The 15,764-nt window shown below is 39.1% G+C and overlaps 1 protein-coding gene across 3 annotated transcripts in view; it reads right to left on the bottom strand.

The window, feature by feature from the left end:
* LOC126354337 (thymidine kinase 2, mitochondrial-like) overlaps positions 1–15,764 on the bottom strand; it is a 185,740-nt gene that overhangs the window by 106,638 nt on the left and 63,338 nt on the right. The window contains exon 1 of one of the 3 annotated variants that reach the window (XM_050003905.1): positions 106–300. The exons of 1 other annotated variant lie outside the window; for it this stretch is intronic. In XM_050003905.1, the coding sequence (XP_049859862.1) occupies positions 106–110 (5 nt within the window). In that variant the 5' untranslated portion in view covers positions 111–300. Of the gene's footprint in view, positions 1–3; positions 301–15,764 lie in introns of those variants that run through there. One more of the 3 variants, XM_050003906.1, reaches the window with a different exon arrangement.

Below are 15,764 nucleotides of genomic sequence, written 5' to 3'. Positions count from 1 at the left end.
CACCACTTCACTTAGTCTGCTGTAATGTTTGGCATCACCTATTTAAGCACGTCGGCTACATCTAAATATCATACGTATGTCCAGTATGAGAATGTTCTGCTATACCTCATGTCTTTTCAGAAAATTCATTATCAGTATAGTTTACTTCCCATGTTTCCACATCACACTACTGACACAGTACTACCGAGTGAGTATTTACTACAAGTTCTGCTAACACACACATTACACAACATGCACTCAACGCTGTTTTTTTTTTCTGTTAACATGTTCTGTGTTCTACGCTGCTACACTCGAAATGACGGAATCGGACATAGTCGACCAATATAATCGCCCGAAAATATCGGATCAAACTGATGGATTGATTACAGACAGTGAATACAGATCGACAATAACTATAGCGCGGGATAATAAAAACTGTGAGCAAAAGACGTATTTCAACAAATAATTTGTTGTTATCTTGTACTGTATGTGCAGTTAGATATTTTGATAAATGGTAATTGTGCACATATCAATGCTGACAGGGTAAATTTTCGCAGTATGTTGGAAAACATCCACTGGCACGTTGTTGCCGATATTCATTGTATTTACTGAACTTATTGTAATATTTCCTGTATGAGCCTTATAATGCGTAACGAATTAAGTGACGACTTGTAGTCGTGAAGGTGGTTCATGCTTTGCTTGCAGTCTCAATAGTTCACTCAACGGGGACCAACGAAAGGGCGAATAGAGGAAAAAATTCGTGTAATCGCAAATTTTGTAAAGTGTTAATGGTGAGTCCCACGAGCGATACACTAAAAAATCGCCACCTGTGAGCTGTGACTGGGGGGGGGGGGGGGGGGGGGGGACGGGACGGCGGCGTTTAAAGGTCAATTTTCTCTTGAAACTCGAGAAGAGAGGGTTCGGGACGGGACGGCGGCGTTTAAAGGTCAATTTTCTCTTGAAACTCGAGAAGAGAGGGTTCTAGATAAAATGTTTCCCAGTACAAAATTAAACTACATTTAATTTCCTTCAAAAAAAGGTCCAGTTAATTTTTCTCTGTAAAAATTAGTTTTTGCATCATAGAGGACGGAAAAAGTGATTAAAAATAGTATTTCAATGGTGTAAAAATAATGTTTGTTGCTAAATGAAGTTGATAAACACAAAATATTAAGCGACAGACCTTATCTACGTATAGTAAAGCCATATTGAGGGCTAAATTGTGTTCTGGGGATGTGACTGGTGGCCGCAGGAGAAGCGGAGGTGGAGGGTAGAACTGTGTGGGAAGGCAGGTCGCCTGAATGAGGTCACTTACTTCCCATTTTGTGAGTCTCCAAAACAAAATGCGAGCAATTGAGTCACCAGTCTCTCTACGTCACTACATCGCAGTAGACAACTATAGACGTTCCACAACCATATCGACCCTTCTGCGGCACACCTCGTAAGTCACTGGTGAAGCAATGCTCAGACACAGGTGGAAGAGTGCGAGTGCGTGTTTTCCATAAAATGCATTGTGCGCAGACACGTCTGAGAAGTGTTTATTTTTCATAAAATACGTTAACGCTAAATGGAATACAGGTTTAGTTACTAAAATAATTACTCATACGAAGAGAATCTACTTAAATCTGTCCGCACGCCTTGCATTGTTGGTAGGGTAACTGGTTGTTAGTCATCGTGTATAACCGTTGTGGCTTTCTTCTGGAAAAGGTCAGTAAACCCCCCCCTCCACTCCTCCCCCACGAGAACTGCTCGCTCTTCAGGACACACACTGAATAATTGACTATACCATCCCCAACATTTCCTGTTTGGTTCTCTTGTGTGAGAAGACAAAATAACTTCACTGTGCTCATGTTTAATGGAGTAACTTTCAGTTTATTAAGCGAGTACTTGTTTGCCGTAATTAAAAGACTTTTTATATGAGTTCATAAAAACAATGTATGATAAGTGTTTAATCTGTGTGAGTGATGTTGTCAGTGACCAGTGCAATGTTCGTGAGAAAGGAGTATGTATATTGGTAAGTGCCAGTTATTTGAGATAAGGTGGGAAAGCTGATATGTTTCAGGAAAAAGAAACGTGTTGTTGTTAACACACCTTTCAAACAGCTCCAGTCAATTAAAGGATTTCTAAGAGAGGCTGTTTCAGAGGAACAGCCTTCAACGTCAGCTGGAGTTAAACTTCTGCATTCAACTGAAGCGAAATTTGACTTTAAAATTAGATGTCTCTTCGTATAAGCTACTGATAGCGATTTTTTTGACAAACAGAAGAAAAAAACCCTATAACTATGGCGAAAGATTTACAGTGTTCGATCCTTCAGTTACGATAATACAATTACAGTTCGTCCAGAGCAGCTGAAGGGTGACTTAAGGAGACACCATCTGAAGACGTGTCCCCTATGTTGGGAATCTACACGCTGCAGATGAAACATATCAGTTCTTTATAGTCGCAGCGCCTAAATGTAGAAAACGGGACACCCAGAGGTCAAAGGAATTACTGCATCAGTGGAGGAAATATTCGAGTACATAGAGGGAAATGACGATTGCCAGTTCACTTCAGACAGGTTCTTGGAACGAGTTTCCGAAACATTACCTCGTATGAAGAGAGTTGAAGACTGAATGAGTGAAAATAATGGGAACCGAATTGTATTCCGCACACGATGTAGATGCTGAAACGCTGACGTTACATATTCCATTGCTGGTGGCACATGACATCATGTGTACGATACCGTACTGTTACTCGATCTGCAGGATGATGATAATGGTGATGATAATGATACAATTGTTGATTTTTGAAATGTACCCACTAAAGACATGACGTTGTTAGTTCTTTTTGCTGCTGATACAAGTATAGTAATAACATCCAAAAACCAAGAACTAAGTGATGTAATTGTAAATGATGTTTTTCACAAAATTATTAAGTGGTTCTCAGCAAACAGACTCTCTTTAAATTTTGATAAAACACAGTATATACAGTTCTGTACAGTAAATGGCACAACTCCAGTAATAAATATAGACTTTGAACAGAAGTCTGTAGCTAAGGTAGAATTTTCAAAATTTTTAGGTGTGTCCATTGATGAGAGGTTAAACTGGAAGCAACACATTGATGGTCTGCTGAAACGTCTGAGTTCGGCTACGTATGCTATTAGGGTTATTGCAAATTTTGGTGATAAGAATCTCAGTAAATTAGCTTACTATGCCTACTTTCATTCACTGCTTTCGTATGGTATCATATTCTGGGGTAATTCATCGTTGAGTAGAAAAGTATCCATTGCTCAAAAACGTGTAATCAGAATAATTGCTGGAGCCCACCCACAGTCATCTTGCAGACATCTATTTAAGGATCTAGGGATCCTCACAGTAATCTCACAGTATATATATTCACTTATGAAATTTGTTGTTAATAATCCAGCCCAATTCAAAAGTAATAGCAGTGTGCATAGCTATAACACCAGGAGAAAGGATGATCTTCACTATGCAGGATTAAATCTGACTTTGGCACAGAAGGGGGTAAATTATGCTGCCACAAAAGTCTTTGGTCACCTACCAAATAGCATCAAAAGCCTGACAGATAGTCAACCAACATTTAAAAATAAATTAAAAGAATTTCTAGATGACAACTCCTTCTACTCATTGGTTGAATTTTTAGATATAAATTAAGGGAGGGAAAAAACTAACTTAAGCATTAGTGTCATGCAATATTTTGTGTAATGTAATATCTTGTACAGACATCTTTCATGAACCTGACACGTTCCACATCATTACGAAGTGTCGTATTCATGATCTATGGAACAAGTATTAATCTAATCTAATCTAATCTACTAACTAATGTACATTTTCTGTGATTTCTAAGTTCAGTGGGCATTAATTATTCAATTTATACCATTAAACTAAAAGGTATCAGATAGATTATATAATGGTAAGACAGAGATTTAGGAATCAGGTTTTAAATTGTAGGAGATTCCCAGGGGCAGATGTGGACTCTGACCACAGTCTATTGGTTATGACCTGTAGGTTAAAACTGAAGAAACTGCAAAAAGGTGGGAATTTAAGGACATGGGATCTGGATAAGCTGAAAGAACCAGAGGTTGTACAGAGTTTCAAGGAGAGCATAAGGGAACAATTGGCAGCAATGGGGGAAAGAAACACAGTTGAAGAAGAATGGGTAGCTCTGAGGGATGAAGTAGTGAAGGCAGCAGAGGATAAAGTAGGTAAAAAGACGAGGGTTGCTAGAAATCCTTGGGTAACGGAAGAAATATTGAATCTAATTGATGAAAGGAGAAAATATAAAAATGCAGTAAATGAAGCAGGCAAAAAGGAATACAAACATCTCAAAAATGAGATCGACAGGAAGTGCAAAATGGCTAAGCAGGGATGGCTAGAGGAGAAATGTAAGGAAGTAGAAGCTTATCTCACTAGGGGTAAGATAGATACTGCCTACAGGAAAATTAAAGAGACCTTTGGAGAGAAGAGAACCACGTGTATGAGTATCAAGAGCTCAGATGGCAATCCAGTTCTAAGCAAGGAAGGGAAGGCAGAAAGGTGGAAGGAGTATATAGAAGGTTTATACAAGGGCGATGTACTTGAGGACAATATTATGGAAATGGAAGAGGATGTAGATGAAGACGAAATGGGAGATACGATACTGCGTGAAGAGTTTGACAGAGCACTGAAAGACCTGAGTCGAAACAAGGCCCCCGGAGTAGACAACATTCCATTAGAACTACTGACGACCTTGGGACAACCAGTCCTGACAAAACTCTACCAGCTGGTGAGCAAGATGTATGAGACAGGTGAAATACCCTCAGACTTCAAGAAGAATATAATAATTCCAATCCCAAAGAAAGCAGGTGCTGACAGATGTGAAAATTACCGAACTATCAGTTTAATAAGTCACAGCTGCAAAATACTAACGCGAATTCTTTACAGACGAATGGAAAAACTGGTAGATGCGGACCTCGGGGAGGATCAGTTTGGATTCCGTCGAAATGTTGGAACACGTGAGGCAATACTGACCTTACGACTTATCTTAGAAGAAAGATTAAGAAAAGGCAAACCTACGTTTCTTGCATTTGTAGACTTAGAGAAAGCTTTTGACAATGTTGACTGGAATACTCTCTTTCAAATTCTGAAGGTGGCAGGGGTAAAATACAGGGAGCGAAAGGCTATTTACAATTTGTACAGAAACCAGATGGCAGTCATAAGAGTCGAGGGGCATGAAAGGGAAGCAGTGGTTGGGAAAGGAGTGAGACAGGGTTGTAGCCTCTCCCCGATGTTATTCAATCTGTATATTGAGCAAGCAGTAAAGGAAACAAAAGAAAAATTTGGAGTAGGTATTAAAATTCATTGAGAAGAAATAAAAACTTTGAGGTTCGCCGATGACATTGTAATTCTGTCAGAGACGGCAAAGGACTTGGAAGAGCAGTTGAATGGAATGGACAGTGTCTTGAAAGGAGGATATAAGATGAACATCAACAAAAGCAAAACGAGGATAACGGAATGTAGTCAGATTAAATCAGGTGATGCTGAGGGAATTAGATTAGGAAATGAGACACCTAAAGTAGTAAAGGAGTTTTGCTATTTAGGAAGTAAAATAACTGATGATAGTCGAAGTAGAGAGGATATAAAATGTAGACTGGCAATGGCAAGGAAAGCGTTTCTCAAGAAGAGAAATTTGTTAACATCGAATATAGATTTATGTATCAGGAAGTCGTTTATGAAAGTATTTGTTTGGAGTGTAGCCATGTATGGAAGTGAAACATGGACGATAACTAGTTTGGACAAGAAGAGAATAGAAGCTTTCGAAATGTGGTGCTACAGAAGAATGCTGAAGATTAGATGGGTAGATAACGTAACTAATGAGGAGGTATTGAATAGGATTGGGGAGAAGAGAAGTTTGTGGCACAACTTGACTAGAAGAAGGGATCGGTTGGTAGGACATGTTTTGAGGCATCAAGGGATCACAAATTTAGCATTGGAGGGCAGTGTGGAGGGTAAAAATCGTAGAGGGAGACCAAGAGATGAATACACTAAGCAGATTCAGAAGGATGTAGGTTGCAGTAGGTACTGGGAGATGAAGCAGCTTGCACAGGATAGAGTAGCATGGAGAGCTGCATCAAACCAGTCTCAGGACTGAAAACAACAACAACAACAAACAACATACCATTAAAACACTTGCAATTTTTCCATTCACTGTAATGCAGGAACTATTAGTTCTAGAAAACAAAACGAATGGGATAATTCCTGTAGGAAATATTATATATTTTTAGTTTTTTACTAGGAAACGTTTTCAACAGAAGGACTCCAGTACATCTTCAGTGCAGTAATTTGGCTGCAACAGCCTAAGAATTATCATATATACCCCCTTGTATTGTATATCTTTTGTTTTGTGTGAAGTGTGTAAGAACCTCTTACATGAAAATTTAATTTATTTATTTTGAACCCTCTTTCAGCATTTTTATGCAGTTGAAGTCACCATTTATTGTACAAATACATTTGACGATGTAGTTACAATTCACATACTAATGATAACACAAGGCATGTTAAATATAAACTAGAGAACAATTTCTTAACCTTTTCATGACTGACTTAGTTTTTGTTCAGTTCTTTAAACTTTTGTTTTATATTTTGCTTAAGGAATAGCTTCTAAGGTGAAATGTATAAAAAGTGTATGATTGCTATGACCAATTTTTTTTAAATATTTTATATGTCCCATTGGTCATTAGGTGGGAGTATTGAAAAGGTTTGAATAAAAACAGAGCATAAGAGAGAATATTTTATTTCAGCTGCAACTTTTGCAAAAATAATTAATTTCTGTAACCAATTTATAGAAATACAAGCGTTATATTGCAAATGATGTTTGATGTTGATTCTACCAATGCAGATATCAGGAACATTTATTTTCTATGAAATTTTTCGAAGCAGGGATATTGCACATAGAGGAACTTCACAGTGAATGCACATCATCTTGGTTCGTACTTCCTTCTGCTTGTGCTGCAGAACCTGCAGCGTTTCCTTGTGTCTTTCACTGGGAAATGTTTTACAGCTTGATGGCGAACTTCGTCTGATACACTCTTGACACACAGCTTGTTTCTTCTTAGAAAATTTGCTCTTCCTCTTCTTTTGATTTCATAACTGCTGTTAGTTGTGTGATAAGTGAAAGGCGAAAGGATAACCGGTTATGTCCTCCCTCATGCTTACAGTTCTACATTATGAAAGTGTTAACAATTGCCAGGTCAATTACGGAAAAGAAAAGACGATGGCACCACTTTAGAGATCGCCTTCCAATTGCATATCTCTCACACATCTGATCAAAACGATCCACACCTCCCATAAGTATATTATACCATGAAACTGCTTTAGGACAGAAGACCTCTGATGAAGTACCATCTCTGTTTTTCCTATTGACAAAGGTTACATCTTTTGTGCTATGATAAGTACTTAGTATTGTCACAGTCTTGTTATCTCTCCATTTTATTGCTGGGACACATGCCTTTGTTTTGAGCATAAACTGCCTTGATTGTAATTTGTCTTATTTCTTGATCATACCTGGAAGTCCCTTTCTGTGTGTCCTCAATGTTCCAAATCCAAAAAGTCCTCTTTCATTTAGTGACTTCATCAGATTGTATGATGTGAAGCAGTTATCGAACACAATTAGTCGGCGAGACTGCATGTATGATTCAGTAAGATGGAACACAACATTTTCTCCCAAAGTGAACGATGAGTCTTGGGTGTCCTTTCCAGTATACACCTCAAACTGGGTTATGAAACCTGTTTTTGAATCGGCAAGACACCAAATTTAGTAACCTCGTTTTACAGGCTTCATTGGAAGGTGCTGCTTTATAGAAGAATGCACTTTGAATGGGACCATACTTTCATCAACAGCCATGATATTTGATGGAGTCTATACTTCTTTCAAATTATTATTGATAGCGTCAATTATTGGGCGTAATTTGTGTAGTCGATAATAGCCAGTTTCACCTTTTGACACTGCTGTAGCATTGTCATTGCAATGAATGTTTTCAGTCAGCTTTTAGAATCTGGTTTTACACATTAGTTGAGAAAATGCACTTACACCTAAAAGTGGGTCGGTGGACCAAAAGTGACTCAGCTCAGGCAGCCTATGTATTAACATTAGAATGTGAATGGAAATAAAATGTTTTATTTCCTTAATGTCAGAGTCTTTCCTATTGTAGCTGGCCTGTCTTACACGTTTACCTCTAGTAATTTTGTCATATGTTTGAGTTGCATCTTTGATCTTCCTCAAACAATCATCAGCAAAAATTGTACAAAAATAATCTTTTTTATCATTTTGTCCAAAATCAAAGTTTATATCTGCACTTACATCAAGAGATGGTGATAAGTTTTCAAAATAAGTTACATCGTCAGTCCACTCTGTTTCAGTTTCGTTGGCAGTTTGGCCCCATTCTCTTGTTCTGCACACACAATAACTTCATTTGCAGTGTCATTGGCAATTTCGGCGACATTTTCTTTTACTGCACACAAAATACCATCAATTTCTGCCACCTCCATTCTAGCACTTACACCATTCTTGTGATGACCATAGCTAGGTGGCTCAGCCAATGTCCTAGTCGGTGTAGTATCAATAGATGTACTTTTGGATGCATCAAAATGGGTGAGTTCATCTGCAGCTTCATCATCACCTCCTTCCTATGAAAATTCTTCATTATTAGGAAGCGAAAAATAATACTTAAGAAGTTCTTCGGCTTTCAGATGTGACATTTCTAAAAAGAAAACTGAAATATTATTATTGTTATCTTTAGTATTATTGTATGAATACTTTACCAAGCCAAGTGATGTAGCATCACACAGAGAAAGAAATAAAGCCAAAATAACGAATGTATAACGAAATTATAAATAATATGTGGGACAAATATCCCACTGCGCATGTGATTTCATGCAGTCAAAAACTAAAAAGTATTTACCAAGTCGCTGAAATACATTTTATACTGAAATTCCACGTTATATTCACGAATAAATGATAAGAAACACATTAAATACAGTAATTATGCTTACCTTGCTTATTTACAGAAGAAAAGTTGAAAAATGTGAAAAAACTTTCACAGAAGCGATCAAACAAGTGCACTGCATCGATCAACTTCCAGCAGAATGCAACTGTTTGGCGGGAAGAAGTCCGTAATGGTTTCAAGAAGTAGCGAAGACTTCCAGTAGATGGCAGTACAGTACAGATGTGGGTTTGTATTGTCCCCTTGGTCGAGAAGCACGAAAAAGTGAAGTGGGACATGTATGTTCCGCAGGTCATGAAAAGGTTAATTTTACATAGAACACAACAGAAAGAAGTACCAAATAAACTGTTGACATACTAAGGTAAATACAAAATAGTTTAGAGTTAGAAATCATTTAGTACCTCAGGTCATCCTTAGAATAGTTTTGAAATTCAGAAATATTGTAGAAAGACGTTTCTTTCGATCATGTTTCAGTTTTTCTTTCAAAATCATTAAGTGAGACATGATACACCTGTAAAGGTGAAGTATTGAATAATGTTATGCCTAGGTATTCATTACTTGACTGAGTTTTCTTTAATTTAGCTGTTTGCATATTGTGAGGGTTCGTTTATGTTTTACCTCCTTGTGATGTTTAGCTCAGAGTAGATTTTCAAGGCTTTTATTGCGCTTTTAAATACACACATATTAGGTGGTAAGTATCTTATTACAGGAGGTCTTCTGGGTAACAAATAACAAGCTTTTATTAATCAATACATACATATTTACATTATTGACATAAGCTTCTGGTCATTGGTATTTCTTGACACCATGACTGACACGGACTCTTCGCCATCTTTGACTACTTTGCCAATCAAGACCCCAAAGACACCTACACCTCTCTTGTAATGGCATAGAGACGAATTGGAATATCTCATAAAATACAACAAAACAGGACTTGTCCCCTAAATAAACCTTCTTACATAATAATTAAAGCTATATATTCTGAATGATTATCCTGTATAACAAATAAACATATAATATTACTATTAAAGCTTGTTCATTTACATTCAAAATTAATATGAGATTTCACTTTCACTCAACGAAATTATTCATTTCCAAAGATTGGCTACAAAATATGTGGAAAAACTCGTATCCTCGCACCTGCTGCCCCTTATATATGAACAGACGTTTACACATAATCCTTTTTTTAGTATGTTTGCTTCACATACAACTATATGTATGTTGTTGTTGTTGTTGTCTTCAGTCCTGAGACTGGTTTGATGCAGCTCTCCATGCTACTCTATCCTGTGCAAGCTGCTTCATCTCCCAGTACCTACTGCAACCTACATCCTTCTGAATCTGCTTAGTGTACTCATCTCTCGGTCTCCCTCTACGATTTTTACCCTCCACGCTGCCCTCCAACGCTAAATTTGTGATCCCTTGATGCCTCAAACATGTCCTACCAACCGATCCCTTCTTCTAGTCAAGTTGTGCCACAAACTTCTCTTCTCCCCAATCCTATTCAATACCTCTTCATTAGTTACATGATCTATCCACCTTATCTTCAGTATTCTTCTGTAGCACCACATTTCGAAAGCTTCTATTCTCTTCTTGTCCAAACTAGTTATCGTCCATGTTTCACTTCCATACATGGCTACACTCCAAACAAATACTTTCATAAACGACTTCCTGATACATAAATCTATATTCGATGTTAACAAATTTCTCTTCTTGAGAAACGCTTTCCTTGCCATTGCCAGTCTACATTTTATATCCTCTCTACTTCGACCATCATCAGTTATTTTGCTCCCCAAATAGTAAAACTCCTTTACTACTTGAAGTGTCTCATTTCCTAATCTAATTCCCTCAGCATCACCCGATTTAATTTGACTACATTCCATTATCCTCATTTTGCTTTTGTTGATGTTCATCTTATATCCTCCTTTCAAGACACTGTCCATTCCGTTCAACTGCTTTTCCAAGTCCTTTGCCGTCTCTGACAGAATTACAATGTCATCGGCGAACCTCAAAGTTTTTACTTCGTCTCCATGAATTTTAATGCCTACTCCAAATTTTTCTTTTGCTTCCTTTGCTGCTTGCTCAATATACAGATTGAATAACATCGGGGAGAGGCTACAACCCTGTCTCACTCCTTTCCCAACCACTGCTTCCCTTTCATGACCCTCGACTTTTATGACTGCCATCTGGTTTCTGTACAAATTAAAAATAGCCTTTCGCTCCCTGTATTTTACCCCTGCCACCTTTAGAATTTGAAAAAGAGTATTCCAGTCAACATTGTCAAAAGCTTTTTCTAAGTCTACAAATGCTAGAAACGTAGGTTTGCCTTTTCTTAATCTTTCTTCTAAGATAAGTCGTAAGGTCAGTATTGCCTCACGTGTTCCAACATTTCGACGGAATCCAAACTGATCCTCCCCGAGGTCCGCATCTACCAGTTTTTCCATTCGTCTGTAAAGAATTCGCGTTAGTATTTTGCAGCTGTGACTTATTAAACTGATAGTTCGGTAATTTTCACATCTGTCAGCACCTGCTTTCTTTGGGATTGGAATTATTATATTCTTCTTGAAGTCTGAGGGTATTTCGCCTGTCTCATACATCTTGCTCACCAGCTGGTAGAGTTTTGTCATGACTGGCTCTCCCAAGGCCGTCAGTAGTTCTAATGGAATGTTGTCTACTCCGGGGGCCTAGTTTCGACTCAGGTCTTGCAGTGCTCTGTCAAACTCTTCACGCAGTATCGTATCTCCCATTTCGTCTTCATCTACATCCTCTTCCATTTCCATAATATTGTCCTCAAGTACCTCACCGTTGTATAAACCTTCTATATACTCCTTCCACCTTTCTGCCTTCCCTTCTTTGCTTAGAACTGGGTTGCCATCTGAGCTCTTGATATTCATGCACGTGGTTCTCTTCCCTCCAAAGGTCTCTTTAATTTTCCTGTAGGCAGTATCTATCTTACCCCTAGTGAGATAAGCTTCTACATCCTTACATTTGTCCTCTAGCCATCCCTGTTTAGCCATTTTGCACTTCCTGTCGATCTCATTTTTGAGACGTCTGTATTCCTTTTTGACTGATTCATTTACTGCATTTTTATATTTTCTCCTTTCATCAATTAGATTCAATATTTCTTCTGTTACCCAAGGATTTCTAGCAGCCCTCGTCTTTTTACCTACTTTATCCTCTGCTGCCTTCACTACTTCATCCCTCAGAGCTACCCATTCTTCTTCTACTGTATTTCTTTCCCCTATTCCTGTCAATTGTCCCCTTATGTTCTCCCTGAAACTCTGTACAACCTCTGGTTCTTTCAGTTTATCCAGGTCCCAGCTCCTAAATTTCCCACATTTTTGCAGTTTCTTCAGTTTTAATCTACAGGTAATAACCAATAGATTGTGGTCCGAGTCCACATCTGCCCCTGGAAATGTCTTGCAACTTAAAACCTGGTTCCTAAATCTCTGTCTTACCATTATATAATCTATTTGATACCTTTTAGTATCTCCAGGGTTCTTCCACGTATACAACCTTCTTTCATGATTCTTAAACCAAGTGTTAGCTATGATTAAGTTGTGCTCTGTGCAAAATGCTACTAGGCGGCTTCCTCTTTCATTTCTTAGCCCCAATCCATATTCACCTACTATGTTTCCTTCTCTCCCTTTTCCTACACTCGAATTCCAGTCACCCACTACTATTAAATTTTCGTCTCCCTTCACTATCTGAACAATTTCTTTTATTTCATCGTACATTTCTTCAATTTCTTCATCATCTGCAGAACTAGTTGGCATATAAACTTGTACTACTGTAGTAGGTGTGGGCTTCGTATCTATCTTGGCCGCAATAATGCGTTCACTATGCTGTTTGTAGTAGCTTACCCGCATTCCTATTTTCCTATTCATTATGAAACCTACTCCTGCATTACCCCTATTTGATTTTGTGTTTATAACCCTGTAGTCACCTGACCAGAAGTCTTGTTCCTCCTGCCACCAAACTTCACTAATTCCCACTATATCTAAATTTAACCTATCCATTTCCCTTTTTAAATTTTCTAACCTACCTGCCCTATTAAGGGATCTGACATTCCACGCTCCGATCCGTAGAACGCCAGTTTTCTTTCTCCTGATAACGACATCCTCCTGAGTAGTCCCCGCCCGGAGATCCAAATGTGGGACTATTTTACCTCCGGAATATTTTACCCAAGAGGATGCCATCATCATTTAATCATACAGGAAAGCTGCATGTCCTCGGAAAAAATTACGGCTGTAGTTTCCCCTTGCTTTCAGCTGTTTGCAGTACCAGCACAGCAAGGCCGTTTTGGTTAATGTTGCAAGGCCAGATCAGTCAATCATCCAGACTGTTGCCCCTGCAACTACTGAAAAGGCTGCTGCCCCTCTTCAGGAACCACACGTTTGTCTGGCCTCTCAACAGATACCCCTCCGTTGTGGTTGCACCTACGGTACGGCCATCTGTATCGCTGAGGCACTTAAGCCTCCCCACCAACGGCAAGGTCCATGGTTCATGGGGGGAGGACTATATGTATATCAGTCTGTAAGTCCATCCACCATCAGATGTTGAAATTAGATATCAGGTGTGTAATTAACAAAAAAATAGCTGATTGTTTATTTTGCCCATAAAACATGGCAGTTACATATACTGTAATGTTTGCTAATATACTGTTCAAATTCATCATTGTACACAATTAATGAAAATATGTCATTCAAATCTTATTAAAGTGCTGAGTATACCCAATAGTTACCAACTAACATTCTCACTACTGGGATCTGAAAACCTCTAGGCCTGCACTACCTTGGACTACTCTTGGTGTAACAAGCTTTATAGACTGGCTATAAAGAAGGATTCAAGCAATGAAATGATTGCTTGTGGATAGAGGGAGGATAGAAATTGTCTCCAATAGTTGAAGAAAGAAACGAAAAGCAAGAACTAGGCATTTAATGCCCAATGAAAGTCAGAAGACAGACCCCAAAGACTGGTATCATTTTCATTCACCCCCACACCCACCACAGACTATCCTCCTGTGGGAGGTTCTTCGCAGCTGGGCCAGAGAATAGTGTTGTTCATTGATTTTGCAGAATGAACACCACCAGCTTCACCAAAAAAGTGGTCCCTACCCCCTCCTATGGAATGCCAAGGGAAAGTATAGTGCAATTACCTGGTTCGATTTCTACAGAGAAATGAGAGAATAATAAAACTTGTGACTATTGTATTAAATCATACACTTGCTTATTCAAAGGTTTCAGAGACAATTGCTCATTTCTGTGGAAAGGGTATAGACTCGACGTAACAACAAAGTACAACTACTCTTACCAAAAAAAACTTACACAACCCATAGCATTTCATTTAAATAACTACAATAATTATTCAAGCTACATCTTCTTTCCCATAAAAAAGACAGAAATTCTACCCCAGCAGTTGACAAAGAGTACAACAATTCCCAATAAATAACAAAATTTTACAAACTTCAAAATTTGATCTTTTCTGATGGGCCAGTAAAAGGTCTTGTTTAATATTCCATATTATCTGACCATTTAGGACAAGACCAGGGACCATAGAAAGATTAAAGTTTTATTCACTCACAGGTCTTACAGTCATTTTGGAATTCCATGTAACCAGGATCCATACTACTTTTCATACAAGGATGACAGATTCGAACATTTTCTACACCACAGACAGCTTCTTTTCCAAATCTTGCTGCCTCGTTGTACAGTTCAACTTATACCCGATCAATATCTTTTGGATTCACCTACACTTTAAAACCAGACTTTAAAGTCGATTTGATTTGTTCACTCCCCAACATAATACAACAAACCATATGAAAGTTGCTTCCAGACAAGCACATTAACACCTTTAATATTGTAAGCACACACGTTGTGCCACGCAATTTTCAGAACCTCCTTTCAAAACCTTCTTCTATTCATAGCCTTACAGTCATACTGACATCATAGATTGTCTCTTATGGCTATCTTTCTTCCAAAGCTTCCATAGTGTGCAACCTGCTAATATTTATGACCTTTCCCAATTTATGGACTCAGCTACACTGAATACATTTTTCTATGATTAACAAACTTCTGAGGTTATACAATTTATTAATTACGCTAGACAATTCCGAGACCATTTGTATTGTTATTATCCTTCTCTTATTCACTGCTGAGTGGTCTTAAGTCTTGAATACTCCATATACACTCCTGGAAATAGAAAAAAAACACATTGACACCGGTGTGTCAGACCCACCATACTTGCTCCGGACACTGCGAGAGGGCTGTACAAGCAATGATCACAAGCACGCCACAGCGGACACACCAGGAACCGCGGTGTTGGTCGTCGAATGGCGCTAGCTGTGCAGCATTTGTGCACCGCCGCCGTCAGTGTCAGCCAGTTTGCCGTGGCATACGGAGCTCCATCGCAGTCTTTAACACTGGTAGCATGCCGCGACAGCGTGGACGTGAACCGTATGTGCAGTTGACGGACTTTGAGCGAGGGCGTATAGTGGGCATGCGGGAGGCCGGGTGGATGTACCGCCGAATTGCTCAACACGTGGGGCGTGAGGTCTCCACAGTACATCGATGTTGTCGCCAGTGGTCGGCGGAAGGTGCACGTGCCCGTCGACCTGGGACCGGACCGCAGCGACGCACGGATGCACGCCAAGACCGTAGGATCCTACGCAGTGCCGTAGGGGACCGCATCGCCACTTCCCAGCAAATTAGGGACACTGTTGCTCCTGGGGTATCGGCGAGGACCATTCGCGACCGTCTCCATGAAGCTGGGCTACGGTCCCGCACACCGTTAGGCCGTCTTCCACTCACGC

Source organism: Schistocerca gregaria, chromosome 3 (assembly GCF_023897955.1).
Source record: "Schistocerca gregaria isolate iqSchGreg1 chromosome 3, iqSchGreg1.2, whole genome shotgun sequence".
NCBI lineage: Eukaryota > Metazoa > Arthropoda > Insecta > Orthoptera > Acrididae > Schistocerca > Schistocerca gregaria.
Note: the sequence above shows the minus strand (reverse complement) of the source record. Positions and strands in the feature narration are given on the sequence as shown.